Source organism: Gnatocerus cornutus, chromosome 6, assembly GCF_029298725.1.
Source record: "Gnatocerus cornutus isolate USDA-ARS CGAHR chromosome 6, icGnaCorn1.1, whole genome shotgun sequence".
Taxonomy (NCBI): Eukaryota; Metazoa; Arthropoda; class Insecta; order Coleoptera; family Tenebrionidae; genus Gnatocerus; species Gnatocerus cornutus.
This window is the reverse complement of record NC_142238.1, coordinates 12897856-12919918: the sequence shown is the minus strand read 5'-3', so window position 1 is coordinate 12919918 and position 22063 is coordinate 12897856. Positions and strand designations below refer to the sequence as shown.

Genomic DNA, 22063 nt, shown 5'->3' with positions numbered 1-22063 from the left:
AAAGGGTCAATCTGCTTCCATTATTAGCTCGAAGGTCGGATAAAACGATTGAGAGATGGCTGCAGGAACCAATTAAAATTTTAAATAATAAATTCCTAATTTATATTGTAAAGTTCAAAGACTTGAGACAACGAAGTTTAAGGAAGTAACAAAGTTGATTGAAGAGGTGGTTGATTAAAGTTTTTTTATACAAAACCCACGCGTGATTTGTTTGGAAAGTAAAAAGTTTGATGTGTAGGAATTGGGGTTAAATTAATTTTCCCTTTACTTCCTGGACTTAATCATTATTTCTGGAAATGAGATATTAAATTATTTCTACAATGGGAGCTAATGGCTTTCAGTTGATATATCAGATAATAGATTTTGATGAAATTATAAAAGTTGTTATCTCGCAACAATAATGAGTTTTACTTTAAGGAGTTTTAAAATTAGTTTTGTTTGGATGAGGAATTGTTTCAAAACAGTGATAAATTTATGAAAGACAAAAAATTAAGCTCTGCGTCTGTTAAAGCAATATGATGTTTAAATTCCATTTATTTCAGATGGCTTTTTTTTGCAGAAAAGTGACGTAAATATTCTGTTAATACGAAATGTTTCGATAAATCTTCTCGCTTTGTACAATAAATGTGAATACCATACACAGCTTTGTAAGAGACTGCAAAACATATTTTGTACTTTTTTTTTAAATTAATGTAGTTTGTTTTAGAGTGGATTGTTAAATTTATAACAACAGAAATGATCCAAAAAAATTAGCTGAATGCTATTTGAAAAGCTGTGTTTTCAAACAGCATTCAAGCAAGTTAAAACATAATTCAGTATATTTAGTTACCGCCCATAATTGCATTCATTCTTTAAAACTATCGGAAATGCAAGTTGCAACAAAAAGTTGTAGTTCAAACTAACACTAGCCATCAGATTTAACGGCTTTAAACATTTAAAAATGGCATTTTGTACGTATGTCGATTTTTTGCTCAAAAACTGTAAAATCTATGAAATATTTAGATTTTATACGTCAAAACTGCTGCGATGATTTTAGTAACGACAACTACGATTGTAAATTTAGTGGATCACGGAATATAATGACTTCTAAATTCGAAACATACTATAATAAAATGTAGAGTTTTTAGGAAACGTATTTAGATTGTCATGTAAAATTAATTACCGAAATTTGCAAATTCCAACAAAAAAATTTAGTTTACTCTAAAAATATAGAAACTAAAATTACGCCTTTAATAGAAAATTTGGGACAATCAACTGGATTTTCAATTTTAGCAAAGATTTTGTATGTATGTCAACTTTTTTTTCGAAAATTTACAAATATATCAAATATTTAGATTTTATACGTCAAAACTACTGCCGTGGTCTTATTTACGACATGAAATTTTGTTCGCAAAACCAATTGCAAATAGAAATTTAATGCATACCACATTAAATTTTAGTTCCGTTTAAATACGAAACATACTGAAATGTACAGCTTTTATGCAAGCTACATGTATAATTATGTATATTTAGTTACCGAAAATTGCAAGTTTCAACTGAAAATTTTAGTTCACTTTTACGATAACAACCAAAATTACGGTTTTAAATAAAAATTTTCGTGTGATCAACAAAATATTTTTTTTGCAAATCCAACTGCATTCATAAATCATTGATATATTAAATTTTTAGTTCCATTTAAATCTGAAACAAACTAAACGTTGTCCTTTTTACAACCTTGTTTTTATTTTTAACAGAGGATAACCAAATGGAAATATTTAGTATCCTAAATTTTATTATTAAAAACCATAAAATTAACTTTACAAAATTGAATAGTTTGGTTTGAATGAAATAATTAAAATTAAATTTTGACTCTATTGCTCTATAATTTTATAATTAGATACCGTATGCAATTAAATAATAAATACAAACCACTTTAACTTATTCAACTAAAGAAGCACTCCTTATTAAACAATTGTCATTTGATACAAGTAATACTGAAGTCAAAGTAAGTTTTTTAGACAGCCGCTTTATTTGACAATTTTGTACAATTAATGATGAAATCAAAAACAAAAATCTCTCAAATTTTCATTGCTAGAGTGTCAAATCTACCAAAATTATAAGATCTTCCGCTCTATATCTAATTGTATGTTTTGGCACAGTTGACTGGAATCTTAATTACGCCCATGACTCTTGTCAGTGGCAGTAAAATAAATGTTTGGAACTGTACCAAATGCTGCTCATTTAATTGGAAATATCCCAACGTTTGTTTTTCCGTAATGCGCTGACATTTGTAGATTGACATCATTTAACCTGGAAGAGCCTTTAGGTGAAATCATCACCTCTGGGAACGGGAATGTCCCATAACAAGAGTTAACACTCTAGAACGCTTAATTTCCAGACCCCACGTATGTAAATCCGCCAGGCAGGATTATTTAGCAACAAAAAACGAATCATGTTAGAGAAAAAAGGGACACCGTAATAATCCGAGCTGGTTCGAATGCAACCCCAACCAACAAAGAATCCAGAAGAGGGTCAATTGGATCAAAAAAAGTTATAAATTGAAACTCTTGCTTTGGTTGACAACAAATTGGTTTCGTTCCGTGTATGTTTTTGTGTCACCGGGATACAAGAGAGGTAAAAGCGTCGGCGGCTATAAAATCAGTCGGGACCGGGGTTGTTTCAGAAGGCAGTAATATTTCGAGTCAGTCCCGTGCATGCACACAGCACCATCGATCTAACTCTCCTTTGGGAATACGGCTTACATTTCTTACGAAGAAAACGGGCTGAGACTCCTGGATATATCCGCATGCACAGCATCGACACGTGAGCAGTTTTCGAAAACACTTGTTTTCGAAAAGAGGAGACTTTAACGAAATTTTTACGTCGTGCCGAATATGAAAATTTGATGAGACGTGGAGAAGACGTTTACATTTTTTTTATTTCAATTGGATCCGACGGACGGACGTGCCATGGCGAGGGGTGGATTTAGATTAAAGCCTGCATGGGGTCTCTTTGAATTCATATGTGTGACGACATGGAGATAAAATTTTGGTTTGGGTGAAGAAAGCGCCGCTGTTTTATTAAGAGGAGATTTATTTTTTGTCACTACGTTTTTTGAATTTTTCGTTGATTGCACTGTGTATCAAAAGTCATATTTATCTAATTTTTTTCGTTAATATAGTTGTAATTAGGCTTTCTTTTGAAGACTATAAATATCATTTATTCAAGTTTGCCCCAAGAAAAATAATAAATTCATTTGTTTCTAGCTTTTGAAAATTAACAATTAACAAATTAACAACAAATAAGATGCGGTTTTATGTTTAGAATTCAAAATAGAATTTTTGTTCTTTTTCTTTTTGTTAGCAAACAGGAAATATCAGCAACCCAAAATTGCAGTTAGTGAATTGATCTTAAAGTTCTCTAGATACTAGGATTTGTAAATGTCAGTGACTTCAAAGACTCACGAATACCATGCCTTTAGACTCGAGAGGCAATTTTCAAAAAAAAAAATTGAACCCTTGAATCCTTAAGAATTTTAATGCCAATAGACTTTATACGCTTCCCAAAATTTCCTCGCGAAAATTATTTTCAGTTTCACTTATTTAATTGTTATATAACACTCCCCTACGTAAATAAATAGATCTGCAAATAATTTACATTGTCATCTTGTGCCTACTTTTTAATTCACAGTGAGGAAAACAACAAAACAGAAATTTTTGATTATTTTTTTTCTTAATACATATAAAAACATTTCGACAAAACCAATGATGACATATCAAAAAATACGTCTGTCTCTAATAATAAATATAAAAAAATAACATAATTATTTTTGTTGTTACATAGTGTTGATAAACATTGATTCGTTTGTGGGAGCAGTTAGTCAGAGCTAATCGCATTGAGTTAGGGGGAAGATGTACAAGTGTAAGAATGTTGACGTAGCATTAAGTCCCTTGCTTCTGTTTTAGATTCGGCGGAGCCACCCTGCGTCAACACTTACTTAAGCAAAATGGGGTCTTCATCGGGAAGGGCATCTAGACGCACACTGCTGGAAATCCTCATCTTATTGATGCTAGCTCTAAGCGCATTGTAGATAAGTATCTCTTATATGTAAGCAAATGTAGGCCTACTTAGTTGCAAAGCTTCAGACACAGACGTAGAGAATTGGAAGTAAATGATAATTAGAATTACTTATGTAAACTCCAGCGTCTCTATCAGACGACGACGTTAACGACATAATTCAGTTTGTTAAATTAACAATCACTTTATAATTCCAAATACCAATTAGTATACTTTATATATTTTGTATAGAATGGGTGAGTTAATACCGCGGAAAATTCCATTACCTCGGTTTGAGTGCTTGATCGAGAGGAAACTGTGAGGTATAAGTGGATTATTTCGAATTATAAAGTGATGAAAAGAAATCAAAACCCGTTCTAGATAGGTTTACAGCACAAGAATATTTAACTTTTATCGGTTTAATTGAATCGTCAGAAGGTTAATAGAGCTTTGAGGATCGGACAGGTTGAACCAGTCTGTACCAGAGAATAAAACAATCACTGAAGCTTTTGATAAATGAACTCAGTCGTTTGTACTGTCAAGAATGCCCTGGAAAAATATATAATAGACGTGATATAACAAACCCTCATTTTGCTGATGTCACCGACAGAATATACTGATAATTTCGCGAGTATTGTCAGGTGTGACGCGCGACTTAATGGGACAAGAAATCAAGCTTTGTGAAATAAGAGACAATGTTAGCATGCTCGTGGCGACTGTACGCATTTGACTCTGTATAAAATACAATTCTCTTGCATTTATACACAGTCATAGACAATCATATTTATCGATCTTAATAATAATGTTAAGAAACCAATCTTATGTTAGGTGTAGGAACGTGCTACACTTGCGTCGCGCATGCTTCTGCTACATACAAAAAAAAAATCGTTAGGACTATGTAAAAATGTGTAGGGAATTAATGTCTAATGAAAATTCGTGATATATAAACTATGATTTCATCCTTTAGCCAAATTGTATATAAGAGCTAATTTTGTTAAAGATATTGTACATTTTATATACACGTTTCAAACGTTATACCTTAAACCTGCCAATTTGTTTCAAGCGTCAATTTATTGTCGGTACACATATCATTTTCGAGACCCCGAAATTGCAAGGTATAATTTTGGACGTTTAGACCACGTACTATGTATAAGACTATGTATAAGTAGTGTTACGATAGTTTTGTTGTTGCAAATCATTTCTTAAGGTCACAGCTTTAGAAGTTTGCTGTTCATGCTCGTGATAAGGGTCGTCCTTATTACCTTCGTTAGTTGTTTGTGTCAAGTACGCATATGTTTCTATATTACCTACTCGTTGCAAGTTTGTGTCCAACACCACGCTTGTCAATTTAACCGTACAATAAATTCTAAAGTTTCTGACCAGTGTAACGCTGGTTGCTCACACGTCGGGCTTCAATTTTCACACTTCAACGCTACAACTATAACGGATAGAATACGGCAACTTCTTATGATCACACAAAGAAACACACCCCGTTTTCCCATGAGGTATTTTATTCGATATACAGCACCGTCATTGAGAATCGGATATGCTGTATGTGGCACAAATCAGTTAAAGTACAATAGGAGAGGCATCTCCTACAGTTTTAGTTCCGGGGTTTAGTGGTAGCAGGCTTGCCACCCTGTTCTTATGCCTGTATTAGATTAGTGCCTATATTAACTATATACTACTTATACCTTATAGTATAGCTATTTATACCGCGCATACATGAGGGCTGGAAACAGCTAAGAGCTGCTGCTGTGAATACATATCAATTTACAATTTGTAATGCACGGGCGTCGCTGTTGTCACTTCTTCTCTTCTAGTTTCTCACTCTAAGACTGGACAAGTTGTTAACTTTTTATACCTGCACCATGTACACTCACATGAACCTTGTTGCTGCCAGCCTTACATATTTGACAACAATGTAGGAGTTACAAACGCAGTCTTATGATAGCTTAATACTATAGAATAAAGACTTTTTGGGGAATTGCGATGACGACGCCTGTGACAGTATTAAGTTCTGGAAGTTAAAGAGAAGAGACGGTGTAATTTTGCGAGAAAGCTTTAGAATCAAGTCTTATTTCGTTGGATGTGTTGAGCTTGTAAGTGTTAGATTTGTTGACCGTTGTTACGTGTTTTTCTTTGCTGAGCACCGTCTAGCAAGTAGTTGTTCGGCCTGTGAACCTTGCCTCAATGGAACCACCGTTGTGGTTCCATCGACGGCATTACCATTAGATACATATCATAACCGTGCAAGTGTAATTACAATCATTGATTTATACACAACTAGTTTAGTTATAGAGAAATATACATTACATATCTATCGAAACTGCACACATATCATGAATGTGACTTCAGCTGTCCTGTCCAATAATTAAGTAGTGTTAAATGTAAAATGAATGAATAAAAATCGTATTTGATATACAACATAATCTTAAAATGTATTTTTTAAAGATATACATTAAAAGAGACATATCATGAAAGACAGTTGTAAAATAATAGCGTATATAGCGAAACATGTTAACATATCATGTGTATGGAAGACAAGAGCTGTAACGTCGGATTCAATTTTTTGTTGAATCGATATGCACCGTAACCAAAGAGTTACCGCTTCAATATGTTCGCCATTTTGATGTGATACGTGATAGATATCTACTCTTCATGATAGTGCTTTCATGCACTTTAGAGATAAAAGTGGCGCCATTCTGTAACACACTCCGATACATAAACACGAAGCAACACTAGGTTTGTGGTTGTTGCTACTGTTTGGAAAATCGGCGTCAACAAGCGGGCACTGTCCTGATTGAGTTTGCTTCTCATTGGTTTTGATGTGTTTATTATACAATGGTCGCTCTAAACAGTCAATATTAATTAGTAACTAGTGTTTAGGAAGAATAGATTATATGCATACATGTAGCTTAAACTAAATATGTAATGTTATATATTATATATACGTAGGCCTATCTGATATACACTGAATTTATTAATTTTGTATATTTCAGATTTATTTTGTTAACTTTGTATGTGTGGAAGACTAAAAAACTAAATAAGCCGTTATTTTTAAAACTGTTTTACTTTTAACCTTTATATATTGTTTATCTATCCTTATAAATAAATGATGTATATTCCCAATTTGCTGGTTTCATTCTCGACGAAGATCAAGACCACGATTTCTATAATCAAGGCCGGATACAACAGATAATTCATTTTATAAACAAACGGGTACTAATTTACGCCGACACTTAAATGTCACAATTTATTTTAATACCAACAAAAATTCATCATTTCTTCTCTTATTTGTCCTAAATGTTATCATTTGTGCAAAATCCTTGAGCAACAATTTTAAACACCCACACCAATTTAGATTCAAAATCGACACCGTTGCGGATATAATTAAAATTACCATTTCATGATCGAAACTGATGAAATGTTTGTTTTTTAATTGTATTGCCCTTTGAACTTGAAAGTGTGGGTTAGCTTTAAAATGTTAAAGTTCACAACTTCTATATGTGATAATAATTATCCACCCTTTTGTTTGCGATGCGATGTAATGACCAGTCATCTCCAGCGTGTGAAATATTAAAGGTTAATGTTACCTATTGTCGTCGATTTTATTTATACTCTAAGTGATCACGTTTCTATAATTCTTAAGAAAAACTTTTTTTACACTTCTTTTTTATGAAGATATAAGAATCTCCAATCTCCGCTTCTGAATTATCCTCACAGTGATCACATGTAAACCACTTATTGCTTCTATAGATATTTGGAACCTTGACGTTAATTCAATTAATAGGTAATTTTTTCAGATCTAAATAAACATAAATAAAATAAATTTTAATGTTATTTAAACGTTTTAAGCCAGTGAGTTTTGATAACTCACTATCTAAAGCTTTTTGACAAATAAAATTTTTGAAATTTTAAATTTAAGGAATAATAATCAAAAAATCAAGAAATTTAATAAATTTAAAATGTAGAAAATCGAATTAAAACCGAAGGGTTCTCTTTTCTCTTTACGAGTTATTTTATTTTATTTATTAAAATATATTAAACTTCAAACTAAACTTTATACTTTTTGTGAAAACAAGATTATTAAAACAGCATTCCAAATTTTCGAATGTACGTACAGTCGACTCCGCTTTATAGGAACCACCGTTTTATTGAGACATTCTATCAAATGTGGAATCATATGTAGGTACATATCTAAGTAAAATTTCTCTTCTTTATTCAGACAAAACATCGGAAAAATTGTGCAGAATGTTTTAAAACTTCGCATTTTCCAAGAAACAAAAATATAAACCGCATTCTTCGAGAATAACAAAGGAATTTACGACCCTCCACTAAGAATTGAACTCACAATCAGTCCGCACTCCACGCTTTTAGTGTAGGTTTCAAATTTTTGTTATTTTTTTAATGCATCGAAAAAATTTAACGATTCTAAAAAAACTGGATCTCAAATAATTTTGTTAATGCTTCAGTGAGTGAAAAATATAAGGCAAAGTACATGTCATTCTGCACTGACTAAAAATTTTGTTAAGAAATAAATTGTCATTTTTGTACAAATTATTATTATTTTATTAAGGTATTAAATGCACATCTTTGTAATAAATCTATAGTTAAATCAATAGTTTAGGAAAATCAAATAAAATAAGCGAGATATCAATTTTAGAACTTTGCCATAGTTTTAGTCATAAATTTTCGCAAAAAACTTCGACTTTTGAAACATCTAGAAACTATTTTTTATGTACAAAATCGAGAGAAAAACGATGGCGCAAACCGCATCTCAATATCTATAATAGTTTCTGAGATATTGAGCACAAATTGTTTCGAACTTTCAAAAATTTGGACCGCTGGCGACAACCCAAAAATTCAAACGACCATAACTCATTTATTTGTCGACGAAAATTAAAAATTCTTATATTTTTGGGTTCAGCGTGTCATCCTGCGTAAAATGAGCCCAAATAATTTAAGTTTGTTTAATAAAAAAACGAGGCATTGGCCAAAAAAAAAATTGATAGAAACGCCAAAAAATGCAAAAATATAGAAGATACAATAATTTCAGTCAGAAAATGTAATATAAATTACAATTTTAACCAGCTTTTTAAAAAAATTTACCCAAAGTATTTATTCTATGAAGGCAATATAAAAATTCAATTTGACTTCTTCTTAGTTTAACAGTTTGTCGAAACTTTTTTGACGTAAAATCACCCATTTAACAAATTTAAATTTCAAGCAAGGGGTTTTAAAAATCTTAAATTACAGAATTTCGAAAAATCAATAAATTGACAAGTGGTCGCTAATTACAACACCAAAATAACAATAAGCTAAAAATAAATACACAATGGTTGTTTATGACATCTCGACATTATTATGATGGTTGATTTTATTTACACTCACCGCAATCGCATTTCTCCAACTTTTTAGTAAACTAATGAGCAAAACTCCTTTTGAGTGCAGCTACATCGTTACATTTTAAGTTTATTTTTACATAATCACATTCAAACATCTTATTTCATATTTTCCAGCTTCGGTTAATAATAAACTAATGTATCGTTCAATCCGAAACTTGATTAAAATAAACTTGAATTTTATTAGGACGTCTTAAATCCCTGAAGAGTTGTAATAAATCCCCATTTAAGTCACTTTAAACCGGAAGTGGAAAGTTTTCTCTTCTTGCAAGACAACTAGCATCAGGTGTTTTTAAGTTGCAATACTGCAACTGTTACTTACAAAAGTATTCGAGATGACGCTTTGGGGAATTTTTATCGCAGACAGTCCATTTTTGTGCAACTTTTAAAATTACAGTAGGAAAGTTGAAAGCGAGACAATGTCTTTTCTAATGACAAAACTTGTCTTTCTTCTAATGGAAACTTTATTTCGTCTTTAAGTGATTAATTATTTACTCAGACTAACTTCATTTAGCAAAAAATAAATTTCCAGCAGCAAGAACAACACGAGAGGAATCTAAAAGAACCAAACCCGATATAAATCTACTGAACCTATAAATATACCCAGAGGTCCAGAAAATGGTATTTTATCTTAGATGTTAAGTAAGTGCCCCAAGGGTGCCACTTTTCCCTGATTCGTTCAAACGGAATTTTTTCTCAACACGTAGATTTATAAGTGTTCACACAAGCAAAATACGCTCACTCGTTAATCTCGAGCTTAAAAGCTCAATTTCATGAAGATCAAAGTTCATATGTAGATGTACTTTACAGGAAATTCTATCCCTCGTTTTGTGTTTCAAACATGTAGGTGCCGGTGACCTTTCAATTTGATTTTTCTCTTCCCACTCTTCGTGCTTTGGAGCTTACGGCCCACATGCGGATATGAAGATCTGAATACAAAAACGAAATATCCAGCAATTTACATCTGTCGGCAGCTTCACTTTGTTAAGATGTTATTAAATGAACATGCGTGAAATGTCCCACGAGTCTTCTGAGATACTTAGCTCGAGCTTATAACACATAGTTTCGTGAATTCATTCTGTCCCTGGGCTCATCCAAATTTATTTTCTGCTTTCTGCTGGATGCTAGCAGTTCTCTCACAGAGGTTATTGGAAAATTCGGTCAAGTCGCTGGGGAAATGCCAGGTGATGACAGAAATTAGTGATGTGGCTGGATCCACCAAACGAATTTAAAATTTAAGGAATTAGCTCCACTTGTACCATAAATCTTACATGAAAGAAACTACAAATAGGAAAACGAGGATCGAGAACAAAGATGTTCGACTGATATTAGCACATACCTAATACAGATGCAAATTAGAGCGCCTCCTGAACATATCAATAATTTTAGCACCAATCCACTTTCTCTATTCAAATTTCATACATTCCTCCAATTGCGTATTTATCGAAATTACAGCGAACTCCGAATGACGTTTGTCTTATAAAATCCACATTCATTTCCCAATTATTCATATTTATAAATACTAATTTAGTACAACGTTCTGTTGTGTTGCATGACACGCCAGAGACCATCTTCCGATAAATCACTGGAAAATAATTAATCTGAATGGCTAATAGACTGCGTGCAAGCCACTTTTATTAGAAAGGCTGTGATCTACGACCACTTACCTAGATATATAGGCTGGTTTATTCCAGCTTTCCGCATTTTTAATTAAATTACGCTTCAAAGTTTCTTAGCTTCTTTGTACTTTGAAGCTCAACGTTATAAAGAAAAAATACCGATAAAGGTGGAATAACTGGCCAAGTGGGGAATGTGGAAAAAATACGATATTCAGTTTAACGAAATTTGCAAAAAAGTTGCTAATTGCTAATGCTAGTTTTTTGGTTTGGATGTCGATTTAATTTGTTAGTGTTTTTTCTTATTGTCAAATTTTGGCCAAATTCAAAGAGCTACAATCATTTTAAATTAGATTTTCAAAACTCTTAAAACTCTTAAGAAGCACAACCATTGTGAAATTTAAAAAAAATCGATTTTTTTTGCATATTCCGATAGTCCATATATTTAAAAATAAAATACAAAAATTTCAAATAAATATTTTACATAGTTTTTTAGGTACCGCTATTAGTACAATAAACTATTACAGCTATTAACTATAATAAAGTTATCTTTAAACGCGTTTTTTGCAAAACTACATTTTTCAAAATTGCTGCAGTTGTAACTCAAAAACAAATCATCTGATTCGAATTCTGAACAATCTAGAGAATGATAGAGCAGAAAACCTAAAAAATTATAGTGTTTTACGATTATTTGGTATTTTTCCAAATTATCTGATATTCTCCAGGAGTTTCTAGACTCGACATAATTTATGTTTTATTACAAGTCTTTAGAATTTTCTCAGATTCTTTAATTTTTTTGAGATTTAATCTCTAGGATTCTGTGACTTTCTCTCTCTAGTCTATACGAGATTCTGAAATTATGTTATACATATACCATATTCTTTTAATTCAATTCTCTTTTTAGAAGCATTCTTCCTTTTTTTAACATTTCTTTTAATGTTGCAAAAAAAAAAAGAAATAAAGAAGTCACAAAATAAAGAGTTAACCACAGAAATTCTAACCCCAGAATCAAAAATTCTGGAAAATTATATTACATATATTATTTATTAGTTTATTACTATTAGAAATCCCAAGAAAGTCTGAAAAAATTCCAAGTAAATGTGAAAACCCACAGCATAATGGAAGTTTTAGAAAAACATAAGTAGTATGTACCTACATATTATAGAAATTTTAAAGAATCCAAAAAAGTTCTTACAGATCTCAAGCAATTCCCAATTAATAACTTGAATTGGCTTTACAAATAAACAAGATATTGACCGAATTAGATCAGCAACTTAAGATCTATCAATTGGCCAAATCTCAGATCAGTAGGTCAAATCGTTTATGAATGACAAATCTAAATTACTGAAACTTTTTCTAGGGAATCAAAAATATTTAATGATTTTGAAATTTTTGTAGATGCAGGAAATCTGTAGGTAAGTAAAAATTCTTAAGGCAAAAAATTTTAAGCCTTGTGCACTCAAAAGCTTCCAAGGAAAAATAAAATTGCAAAAAAATTGTTATTATAATATGGATTTATTAACGACGTAACAATTTCACAATTATTTTATAAAGTTCAGTGACTGTTGAATAGTTTCAGAGTCACTAATTTTATTAGAAAAACATTAGTCACGTCAACCACTAACAAAAATATGAGTCATATCACTTAAGTACAATTTACTTAAATTTTATTTGTGCAGTTTTGCGGTAACAACAAATAATGGTTTAAGTCAACATTACTGAGTTCAAAAACCGTTTAGTTAATCCCGTGACAAATAAAATGTATTTTCTGGCTTAAAACATCTTCTAAGAAATCGAAAAAACAACAAGCAATAAGTGACTTCTTTTTTTCATTAGGTTGGAGCAATTGTTCTGAGAAAAGAACAACGCAAGTGAATTGAGAATAGTACAAAACAAGATTTTTTACGTATTTTATTTTAGCACGTTGCTGTGTTTCGTAAATAAGCGTAAATACGCCTGCAACAACTTGTAAAAAATATTGACTGAAGCTAATGTTTTCTAATAACTGCTATTAATTTAATTTGTATCGAACCTTGGATCTAAAAATTCAACTCTGACACGACTATTTAATTTTTTATTAAATTCACAGTTATCGGCTTAAAAATCAATTCGTCTGTTAAATTAATAAGATAGTCAGTTACCAAGAACGAATGAAATAAGTCTCCATTCAGTCTGTCCCAAATCATTTATTGATTATGTAATTTTTGGTGTTTCACTTTATTAAGTAATAAGAAAAACCAGTCTTCTTGTCTGAAATAAAGAAAACCGAATTCCTCCAGAAATATCGAGCTGCTTAAATGTCAAGACTGCAGAAAATGAATTTCAGCTACCAAGGTTTGCGGACTTTTTACAAGGTAATCTTATTCTCAATGAAATTTTAACCTGCAACAAATACAAAGCAAAGATCTAAATGAAAGTTCAGTTTTACTCACATGAAATTTTAAACGACTCTTTTCAAATTTCAATTGCTTAATGTCCTGAAATGTTTCCATTCAAGGTTCATCACGTTTTTGCGAATTACCGTGTCAATGTCAACAGAAGAATCGGAAGTTAATTCGTACATCCATACTTGAGGCAAAATGTACGTATTAATTAGCGGTGCTTTTGATTACTGTAATTACGAGAAATCTGATCAAAATTTATGGCAGTGCGGACGATTCAAGGCGAGTTTGGGTAGTAGATAGCGTGTTTACATCATTGACGAAAAAATTGTTTTAACTTCTCTGGTGAATTTGATGGCTTATAGTAGTGAATGAAAAATAAAAAACAATAAATTGAATTAAAAAAGTGCGAGAGAAAAACCATTAATCATTGTGTCCTTACGTTTCTTTCCGTCTGCAAGAAATAAAAGTGAGAAAGTATCTGTAAGAAAATTCATCAGTGTCCGTTTCTCGCGCAAATCCACTCGATCGGCACTCGCTCTGTCTCCTCCTAAAAATCCGAAATCACTTTGTTTCCTAGGGCACAGGTGCACGTCGAATCCTGCGATGCGCAAATCAAGCAAAGAAAGCTCGATTGGTGATCAGGTGAACCACGGAATCGGCCAGGCCTTGTTGACCTCGACCGTTCTACAGGTCACCATTAAAGTGTGACCATCGACTTCAAACAAATCAATACGTTAACCGGTAGATCATTAGATGACTCCCCTGGACGTGACCAGGATATCCAACAATAAACTGAATTTCGTTTACAATGTCACACTCGGAGCATCGAATGTCCGCACGTTGACTTTTCTGGAGCGATATGGGCCCACAATCGTTGTTGACATCCACTTTCTTTGCTTTTTCTCTTTGTTAAGACACAATGGCGCTTAAACAATCACTGACCAGAAATTGATGTTTGCCCGGATCTGCGTCAGCGGGGAAAATGTCAAAAAACTGAGCTTTCTTGCATCGAAAATTATGTTAATTGACTCAGAAAACAGAACACACTTAAATCTAATATTTTCCAGATGCTCGTTTACGCTCAGACACAATCACCTCGTACTTTACGTATTTTATGTGACAATGCGATTGCGAATTTGCATTTTAAAATAGTTTCTATTCAAATTCCCACAGTTGACAAGTTATTCGCTATAATTCAATTTATGTATTTCAAAATCGAAACTGTGTAGCGGAATAATAATGAAGAGTTGAATAAGCATTTTTCGTTTCGGTCGCATTGCTTCTTTCCAATTATACGACAGAAACTGTGTACAGAAACAAGATATTATTCTATTTACATGTGAAAGAAGTGTGAAGAGATTAACATGCACGTAAGAGATGATAATAAAAGTTATGGGTAATTATTATTTATTTTTCTGTCGTGAATTTAAATTTTGTTGCGAGATTACGTAACCAGGCAAAAAATGCAATAAAACACGTTGCGGCAGGGATTAAATTTAGAAATGTTAAATGGGCTTCCAGGAGCAATGTTCAAATCAATTCCCACGTCCTCACTTAATTAGTTAACTATTGGCAGCACCCAGATCAAATTTTCAGGTTTGTTTAATTTTAAATCGGCCAGAGAACGCCCACTGATCAACCCAGATCTACCCCTATTAGTGCAGGTGTCAATTAACTAACACTGACGTACCAAGCCGTTTCAAATTCTTCTGAAATGACCGAATTAAAAACCCGGAAACAAGTCAAACATTTCCAATCTTCTAATTTTCTCCCTTAATTTGTTTCTGGTAACGGAAACCTTTCTCTTCTTTGTCGTCGATTTTCGTGATCCTTTCAATCTCACTTCCCCAAATGTTTCTTCTCCATAAATTGGCCATACATCCCACCGGTGTAAATATTTCAAAGTAGTCGATTTACTTTTTCTCTTTCGGCCTTTGCTACAAGTGTGCATATTTTGAGAGAATTGGAAACATGTTAAACCCAACTGTTGGTACTAAGATTGCGTCAATTGATCACTGTGTCGGAAGCCAAGTGGTGTTAATAATTTAACTCCAGATCCAGAAAGTTTCGTTGCCTCAACGGAAATGTTACATGAAGGTGAGGAAGCTATCGGATATTTCTCGCCGGGAAAAGCACAAAAAATAAAATGCGAAGCAAATAAACATGTACACTAAGTAATTTTACCCAGAATTTGCGCAAGTTACTGTTAATTTGTTGTTGCCTTCGAAAATCTGCGTAAACGTCTCCAGATTTTCTGCAAAATAGCTGAGCAATTAACGCTTTTTCCATTCATACTTTGTGCTCACTTTTATGGATGCTAAAAACAGTAGTAGTGTTAAAAATCAATACGTTGCAGCTTCTCTGAATGTCCTTGCTATTAGTTATGCTTATACATATAGGTATATAAGTTCAGAAACGAGTTATCTTGAGTGAACTTCCACAACCAGACTGATTGACGACACCGCCAAATTTTGTGATTTGTTAAAAGTGCAGTGAAGACAATTCTTTTTATACAGGATTACATATGTCCGAGGTAAGTCGAATATTACTCCTGAATTTTAAAGACAAAAAACGACGTAAATTGTTCTAATTTGAACAAGGACTAAATTTCAATAATACGAAAAGTAAACTAATTTTCTCGACCGAAAAGAATTCCATCGAGGTGTTAACTACGAGAGTTGACGCGGAAGTCTCTCACTCTGCACAAAATAAGCAATCTTCTGTATCATTCCTTGGTTGTTTTGTAATTTAATTTGCACTTACCTTATCAGTTTATTCAGAAATTAGAACTTTGCTTCACTAAGTTGAAAGAATTAATTATTGTATTAAAAGAACTGGATTGTTATAATCATCAGAAAAAACTTTCAGGGAGAGCCTTCATCGCCAGAAGCGTATTAGGATCAATACGAACGAAAAGTTAATTGCAAGTTAAATGTTTGGATAAAATTTTTGAATTATTGCAGTAATTTGTATTTTAATTTACCTTCGGTATTCTTAGACGTTAAATTACCCAACTAATGAGTTTTTTGTTGGCATTGACATACAATATTTGAGTGAAGATCAGGAATTTTCTATGTAAATTTAAGTCATCTTCAGTAATTAGAATGAAGACATATTATTCGTGTTATTTGTTTGTCCAGCGTAGCAAAGTTAACAAATCACACGTGTTTTGCAATCAATATTTGAAAGCACAAAACACTGAGAAAAATAGATGAGATTATCGTCTCGGCATCTAAGTTTTACAGCCGATAATTTGTTAGCGTAAATTCCTGGCGTAAAATTAATTTTTGATCGAAACCGTGGCTGTCTCGCGCATAAGCGAAATAAAAGTCGACTGCTGTTTATGTGCGATACTCACCCTGTAAATAATTTATGTCATTCTGTATCCGTTTGGTTGTTTAGTTTGCAATATTCGTCCGCACTCGACGGGGCGTCTCTGCATCTCAGCAGGGCTGGCAGTTTCCTGAAATGAGCTGCTCTCTCCGACGATGCTATCGTTACTGGATTCAATTTTCACAACGTAACATGGTTAAGAGAGAGATTCGTGTCTGGAATATTGACTTTAGGACTCATAAAGTCTGGATTTCAAATAGTTCCATGCTTCTCGATATAATTCCAGGTTTTCATTACTCTCTATTCAATTCATAAGGTTTATTTTTGTCTCCAAAGCACGTCGGATGAAAACTCCATTCGCTTTAATAGCACTCACCCTACCATATGTCATTAATATATTATGCAAGAACATACCTCAGATGGATGTATCATGTCAAACCGATTTTAATTTTTTATGCGACGACGTTTTTATCATTTTCATGACGAAAAACGAACGTGGTTGCAATAAATATAAGCCAACATTCCTACTTTTTCTTTAGAGACATTTTTTACTATCGACTAATGCACAAACAATGGCACACTAACGTGCAATTAAATATTCCAAATTTTGATGTGCACATTTTCACCAACTGTCAATTAGTATTTTAGTATGATTAGTATGATCTTGATAAATTTATGAAAAATCAATAATTAATTAAAAAGCTTTCAAAGAGACATGTCAGATTAATAAATGGTTGGGCACTTCTGCCTATTTGTCACTATTTCAAAGATTCAGATCTGTCATTTTCACGCCTCGTGACAGTTCTATATTCAAAATTTTGTACTCCTGTTGTGTCGTACAAAGCCCACGCAAACTACAAAAGTATGCCTCAGTTGAACGAAATAAAATAAGAGGATTTCGCCACAAAATTAAATTTTTGAGGAGAGCGTTTTCACAATTCCACGTGTCAATTTTTTTCAATCCGTCAATTAATGATGTATAATAAAAGTAAAGTGATATTGACACATTGATGGCGATGAAATATAAAATTATTTAACTAGACAATTTAAAAAATTGAAAAAACCTATTCATAGAAACTAAACTTTATCGTCGCAAATAATATTTTTCCAGTAAAGCAAATACTATAAATATAAATATTAAAAATTTGTTTTTTTTCTTTTTTATTTCGTAATTTAGCACTACTTACTTACTACATCGCTAAAAGTGCTAGAAAACAATTTTTTAAATTTTTTTTCTTCAGTTCTGTGTACGATTTTCCAAATTTTAGAATCTCCAACGAATTTATTGCGGAGTTAATAAACATGTGTTTCCTCTTTGATTAGTTTAAGTTCATCAAAAACAAAACAAATAATTTCTCTTCCAGTTCTATATTTTCAAATGTTCACAGATTTGATGCAAATACTTTTAAGACAACTAAATATTGATCAAAGATTTTTGAAGATCTAAAAACAAAAATTTCCAAAATATGGGTTTTTGGTCCTATAATTTTATGGTTTGGCACTTCTAGTAAACTTGTCTTAAATAGTTTTCCGTTTCAAATTTGATTGAAGTGGCTGTAAAATCTACAAAAGTTACAGTTAAAAATAAATAAAAAATAATAAAATATTTGATTAGTTTTGGTTTGTCCTAACAAATAATAATTTTTAAAATTCGTCTTCTCAGTTCAATAATTTTCTAAATTTTCAGAGTAAATAAACCAAATCAAGTTAATGATCTCCAAAGATTTCATTCAAATAGTTTAAAGACAACTAGATATTAATTAAAGAATGTTGCATTACTAAAAACAAAAATTTACCTAATCTGTCTTTTCGATCCGATAATTTTGTGATTTAGTACTCTACTTTAGCTCCACTATGTTCCAATTTTTTATTTTTTCCAATTTGTAAAAATGACCATTTATGCTATATAATTTTGAAAATTAGTACAGTTAAATGAACAAATAATAATAAATTACAAGCTGAAAAACAAAATTAGTTTCTCCTAAAAATTAACATTTCATAATTTTGTCTTTTTTTACTATAATAATTTAGCCTATAAACAGCCCAAAAAAAGTAACCTTCTTAAATTTCATTGTCATAGCATAGCGTTGAATTTATTAACATTACAGGTTTACATAACAGAAGCTTTGACAGAACAGGTGAGCTGCCGACAGGTTTCAAAATCCGATCAATAAACAAATATTCATCTGATATTTTCCAATTTTGTTGTGACCTCCTAACAATATTTTTCAGTTATTAATAAAGTTTTACGTGTTATTAATAACCACCTACATTTTGTTAAAGTTAACTCCAATTCATTGTAAACTTCTTGTCTATTTTTAGAAATCATACATTATTTATCGATCATAAAAATATTTAACTATATTGTCTCTACTGGTTATGCAAACTATTTAATTATTATTAATTAATTTTTAAATGATTAATTAACGCTACTACTGTATAAATTTAAGCGTTAGCCTTCGCTAACGTTGGAAATGCCATCTCGCAAAATTCAAAATCTGTTTTTCAGTTTATTTTCAGGACAATGTTGATCAAAATCCCATCAATTCTGCTCCTGACGGAATTGCTGCTAATCCGAGGCATCTCATCACAATGTGGAAAGACCTTAATAAGTGAGTAATCAGCATCATCAGTGCAGAAAGATCAAATTTTGTTCCCAAATTAAATGATGGCGTTGTCTTCAATTAGAAACCCAACAATTTAATAGACTGTTAAATATCATGATGAAAATTAATGATCCATCAAGGTTTCTTGAAATGTCTTTTATCCTCATGATTGATAGCTTCATTACGTCGGATTAAGAAGTCAGTAAATCAACAAATTATGGCGGCATTTTAACAATTTGTCTTCGACAAGAGAAAACCATCACTTATACTTGTTCGCACCTATTGACCCAATCATGATAAAGAAATTTGTTTGGGAATGAAGAACAAGGAGCGTGGGTGAATCGTGACGGTTTCATTTACATTTCAAAAGAAAAGCATTATTGAATAATAGATACCTTGATGTCGATGAGATATTTCCATCATCGTGGAAATCTCAGTTATTGGAGTTCTTACAAGCAACGCGATAGGGAGATTATAAACTTGAGGTATTTGCTATTGTACTCGCTTTCGTACTTTCGAGAAAATTTTCCTCATCACAGCGATTCAACAATTTTTTTTCCAGCGGGGGGCGTCACCGAACACGATAAACAAATCATTTTAGATGTTCACAACAAAATGAGACAAGTTGTAGCGTCAGGCCAAATCGGCAATCAACCACCTGCTGAAAACATGTTAAAATTGGTAAAATCCAGCTCCTGTTCAAACAAGTTGTAAGTTTCATTTCTAGACTTGGAGCGACCAGTTGGCCCAAAAAGCCCAAGAGTTCACACTTACGTGTTCGTCGTATAAACATGACCCCACGAGACATTTTGGTAAGTTCTTGGCTGTGTAGAAATTGTTTTAGCCTTACTTTGAAGGAAACTACTTCGTCGGCCAAAATCTTGCCACAAGATGGACAACAAGATCGCCACACGCTTACCAAGACATGGAAGCCGACTGGTACGGGGATGCGATTTCGAAATGGTTCGGGGAACACACGAGTTACAGATTTAGCAGACATGGACGTGGTAATAGTTTGGGAACTGGGAAAATAGGTCACTACACTCAGGTTCGTGGCTTCACAATATTTTAATAAACAAAATAATCGCTTGATAATTGAGCTCGTTAAAAAACATATTTTATAGACTCTTGTAACGATTTATTCCTTGAATTTGAGATAAGTTAATAAGTAGTTGTGTCATGAAGTCGGTTTATTTTATTGTAGTTAAAGTTTTTTACGAGCTTCTAGATGAGTTGATAATAAAATATTAACAGCTTAAGGGTGCTATAATTATGTAAAAACGCAAAGCTGCGTCTTCACCTTCATACAACCGCACCACACATCCAATCAATTCATTCAACGATAAAATAAAGAATGAACATAAATTATAACTAATACGAAACGGTGACCATAAAATTACCATAATATTGTAATTTAACGCATTTATGTAATGCAGAAACTATGCTCAAATCCATTCGTTATCACAGATTCCAACAGGTGAAAATTATGTCATCTTCATCCGGACAAGCAGATTATCGTTATACTTTTTTTAATGTCTTATTTACCAAACACGTTTTAATTTGTTTCGGACCCGAAGAATTAAATCTCGTGTCACAACATGTAAATGTTGTAAATAATCCCAACGACACTTCTAACCAAATTTTGAATAACTTTAGCTTCTGGTTAAAAGCAAACGTTTGAGAGCTCAATAATGCCATCTCACATTCGCCAGAGAGTTCCATTGTTGGGGAAAATATCGAATTCCTTTTTGGACTGTCTAAGAAGTTTTATAGATAAAATGTTATTGAAACAAAGGTTTTACCCGAACAGAAATATGATTTTAAAGAAAGAGTCAAGTTTGTGGTTCAATTTTGTTCTCGTAGTGATTTTAATTTTATTTTCAGGTGATTTGGGCCCAGACTGCAACCATTGGCTGTGGTTATGCGTTTTATTTAGACGGGAAACAAAAATACACCAAGAAATATGTCTGCAATTACGGGCCAAGGTAATTCGGTTATTGATTCGATTCTCATTACATTTCTATTACTTTTTCAGTGGTAACGCTCTCGGAGAGGAACCTTACATCAAAGGTTATCCGAACTGCTTGAAATATGGTCTTGCAGAGTCGAGAAACTATCCAGGTCTATGCGGTATTAATTTAATGTTGCGATTTGCTATGAGATTTACCTAATTAAATTTTTTTAGAAGCGGGGATAAGGGAAGCTTTTGTAAAACCCACCGAGTACTATGGTTACAACAGTAATTACAACACTAAACCAAATACTTTCTTTTACCACAAAAATAATGGATATTATAATGTGTTTCATGTTATAAGTTAATATTTATACATATATCGATTGGTGTACAAAATTGTTAGTTAGGAGTGATAAAGTCTGCTCAAATATTTGTAGTAGGCTTTTACATATAAAGTTCTGTATATTACTGCCACAAAGTAAATAAACAAATTAAAAGGTATTGTTTAAAGGAAGTAGTTTAATGAGAATTAGGTTTCGACGTGTTGCGACATCTCTGGTGAAATGAGCTAAGCTCTGAAGCTCTAAAGCTGGACTGATAGACTTCGATTGCAAAACGTGAAGAATTCTGTGGTGATAATGAAAACACAGGTTTTGCCCTCTGCATACCTAATTTATACGAAATAAATGAGTTTTTTGTGATCTAATTACATGACTGAAAGCCATTTCGG

The 22063-nt window shown here is 32.4% G+C and overlaps 2 protein-coding genes across 3 annotated transcripts in view; both read left to right on the top strand.

The window, feature by feature from the left end:
- LOC148173099 (acetylcholinesterase) overlaps nt 1-5272 on the top strand; it is a 52530-nt gene extending 47258 nt beyond the window's left edge. Inside the window, exon 7 of the mRNA XM_088038622.1 lies at nt 3945-5272. Within this exon, the coding sequence (XP_087894748.1) occupies nt 3945-4069 (125 nt within the window). The 3' untranslated portion in view covers nt 4070-5272. The remainder of the gene's footprint in view (nt 1-3944) is intronic.
- Nucleotides 5273-15844: 10572 nt separating this feature from the next.
- LOC148173098 (salivary antigen-5-like) lies at nt 15845-21798 on the top strand. Of its 2 annotated transcripts, none has more exons than XM_088039379.1 (8): nt 15845-15973; nt 19294-19385; nt 19942-20060; nt 20107-20191; nt 20237-20427; nt 21264-21364; nt 21415-21509; nt 21565-21798. In XM_088039379.1, exons 2-8 carry the CDS (start codon nt 19298-19300, stop codon nt 21696-21698), a joined length of 813 nt encoding a protein of 270 aa, XP_087895505.1. In that variant the 5' UTR covers nt 15845-15973; nt 19294-19297; the 3' UTR covers nt 21699-21798. The 2 variants fall into 2 exon arrangements, with proteins under 2 accessions (XP_087895505.1, XP_087895504.1); XM_088039378.1 differs by having other exon boundaries at nt 19283-19385.
- Nucleotides 21799-22063: the final 265 nt, after the last annotated feature.

Excerpts from the sequence above, each read along its gene's own strand:
- LOC148173098 (XM_088039378.1), top strand. Across the intron at positions 19,386-19,941 it reads ATGTGGAAAGACCTTAATAA|CGGGGGGCGTCACCGAACAC; the intron begins GTGAGTAATCAG and ends TTTTTTTTCCAG. Across the intron at positions 20,192-20,236 it reads TGACCCCACGAGACATTTTG|GAAACTACTTCGTCGGCCAA; the intron begins GTAAGTTCTTGG and ends CTTACTTTGAAG.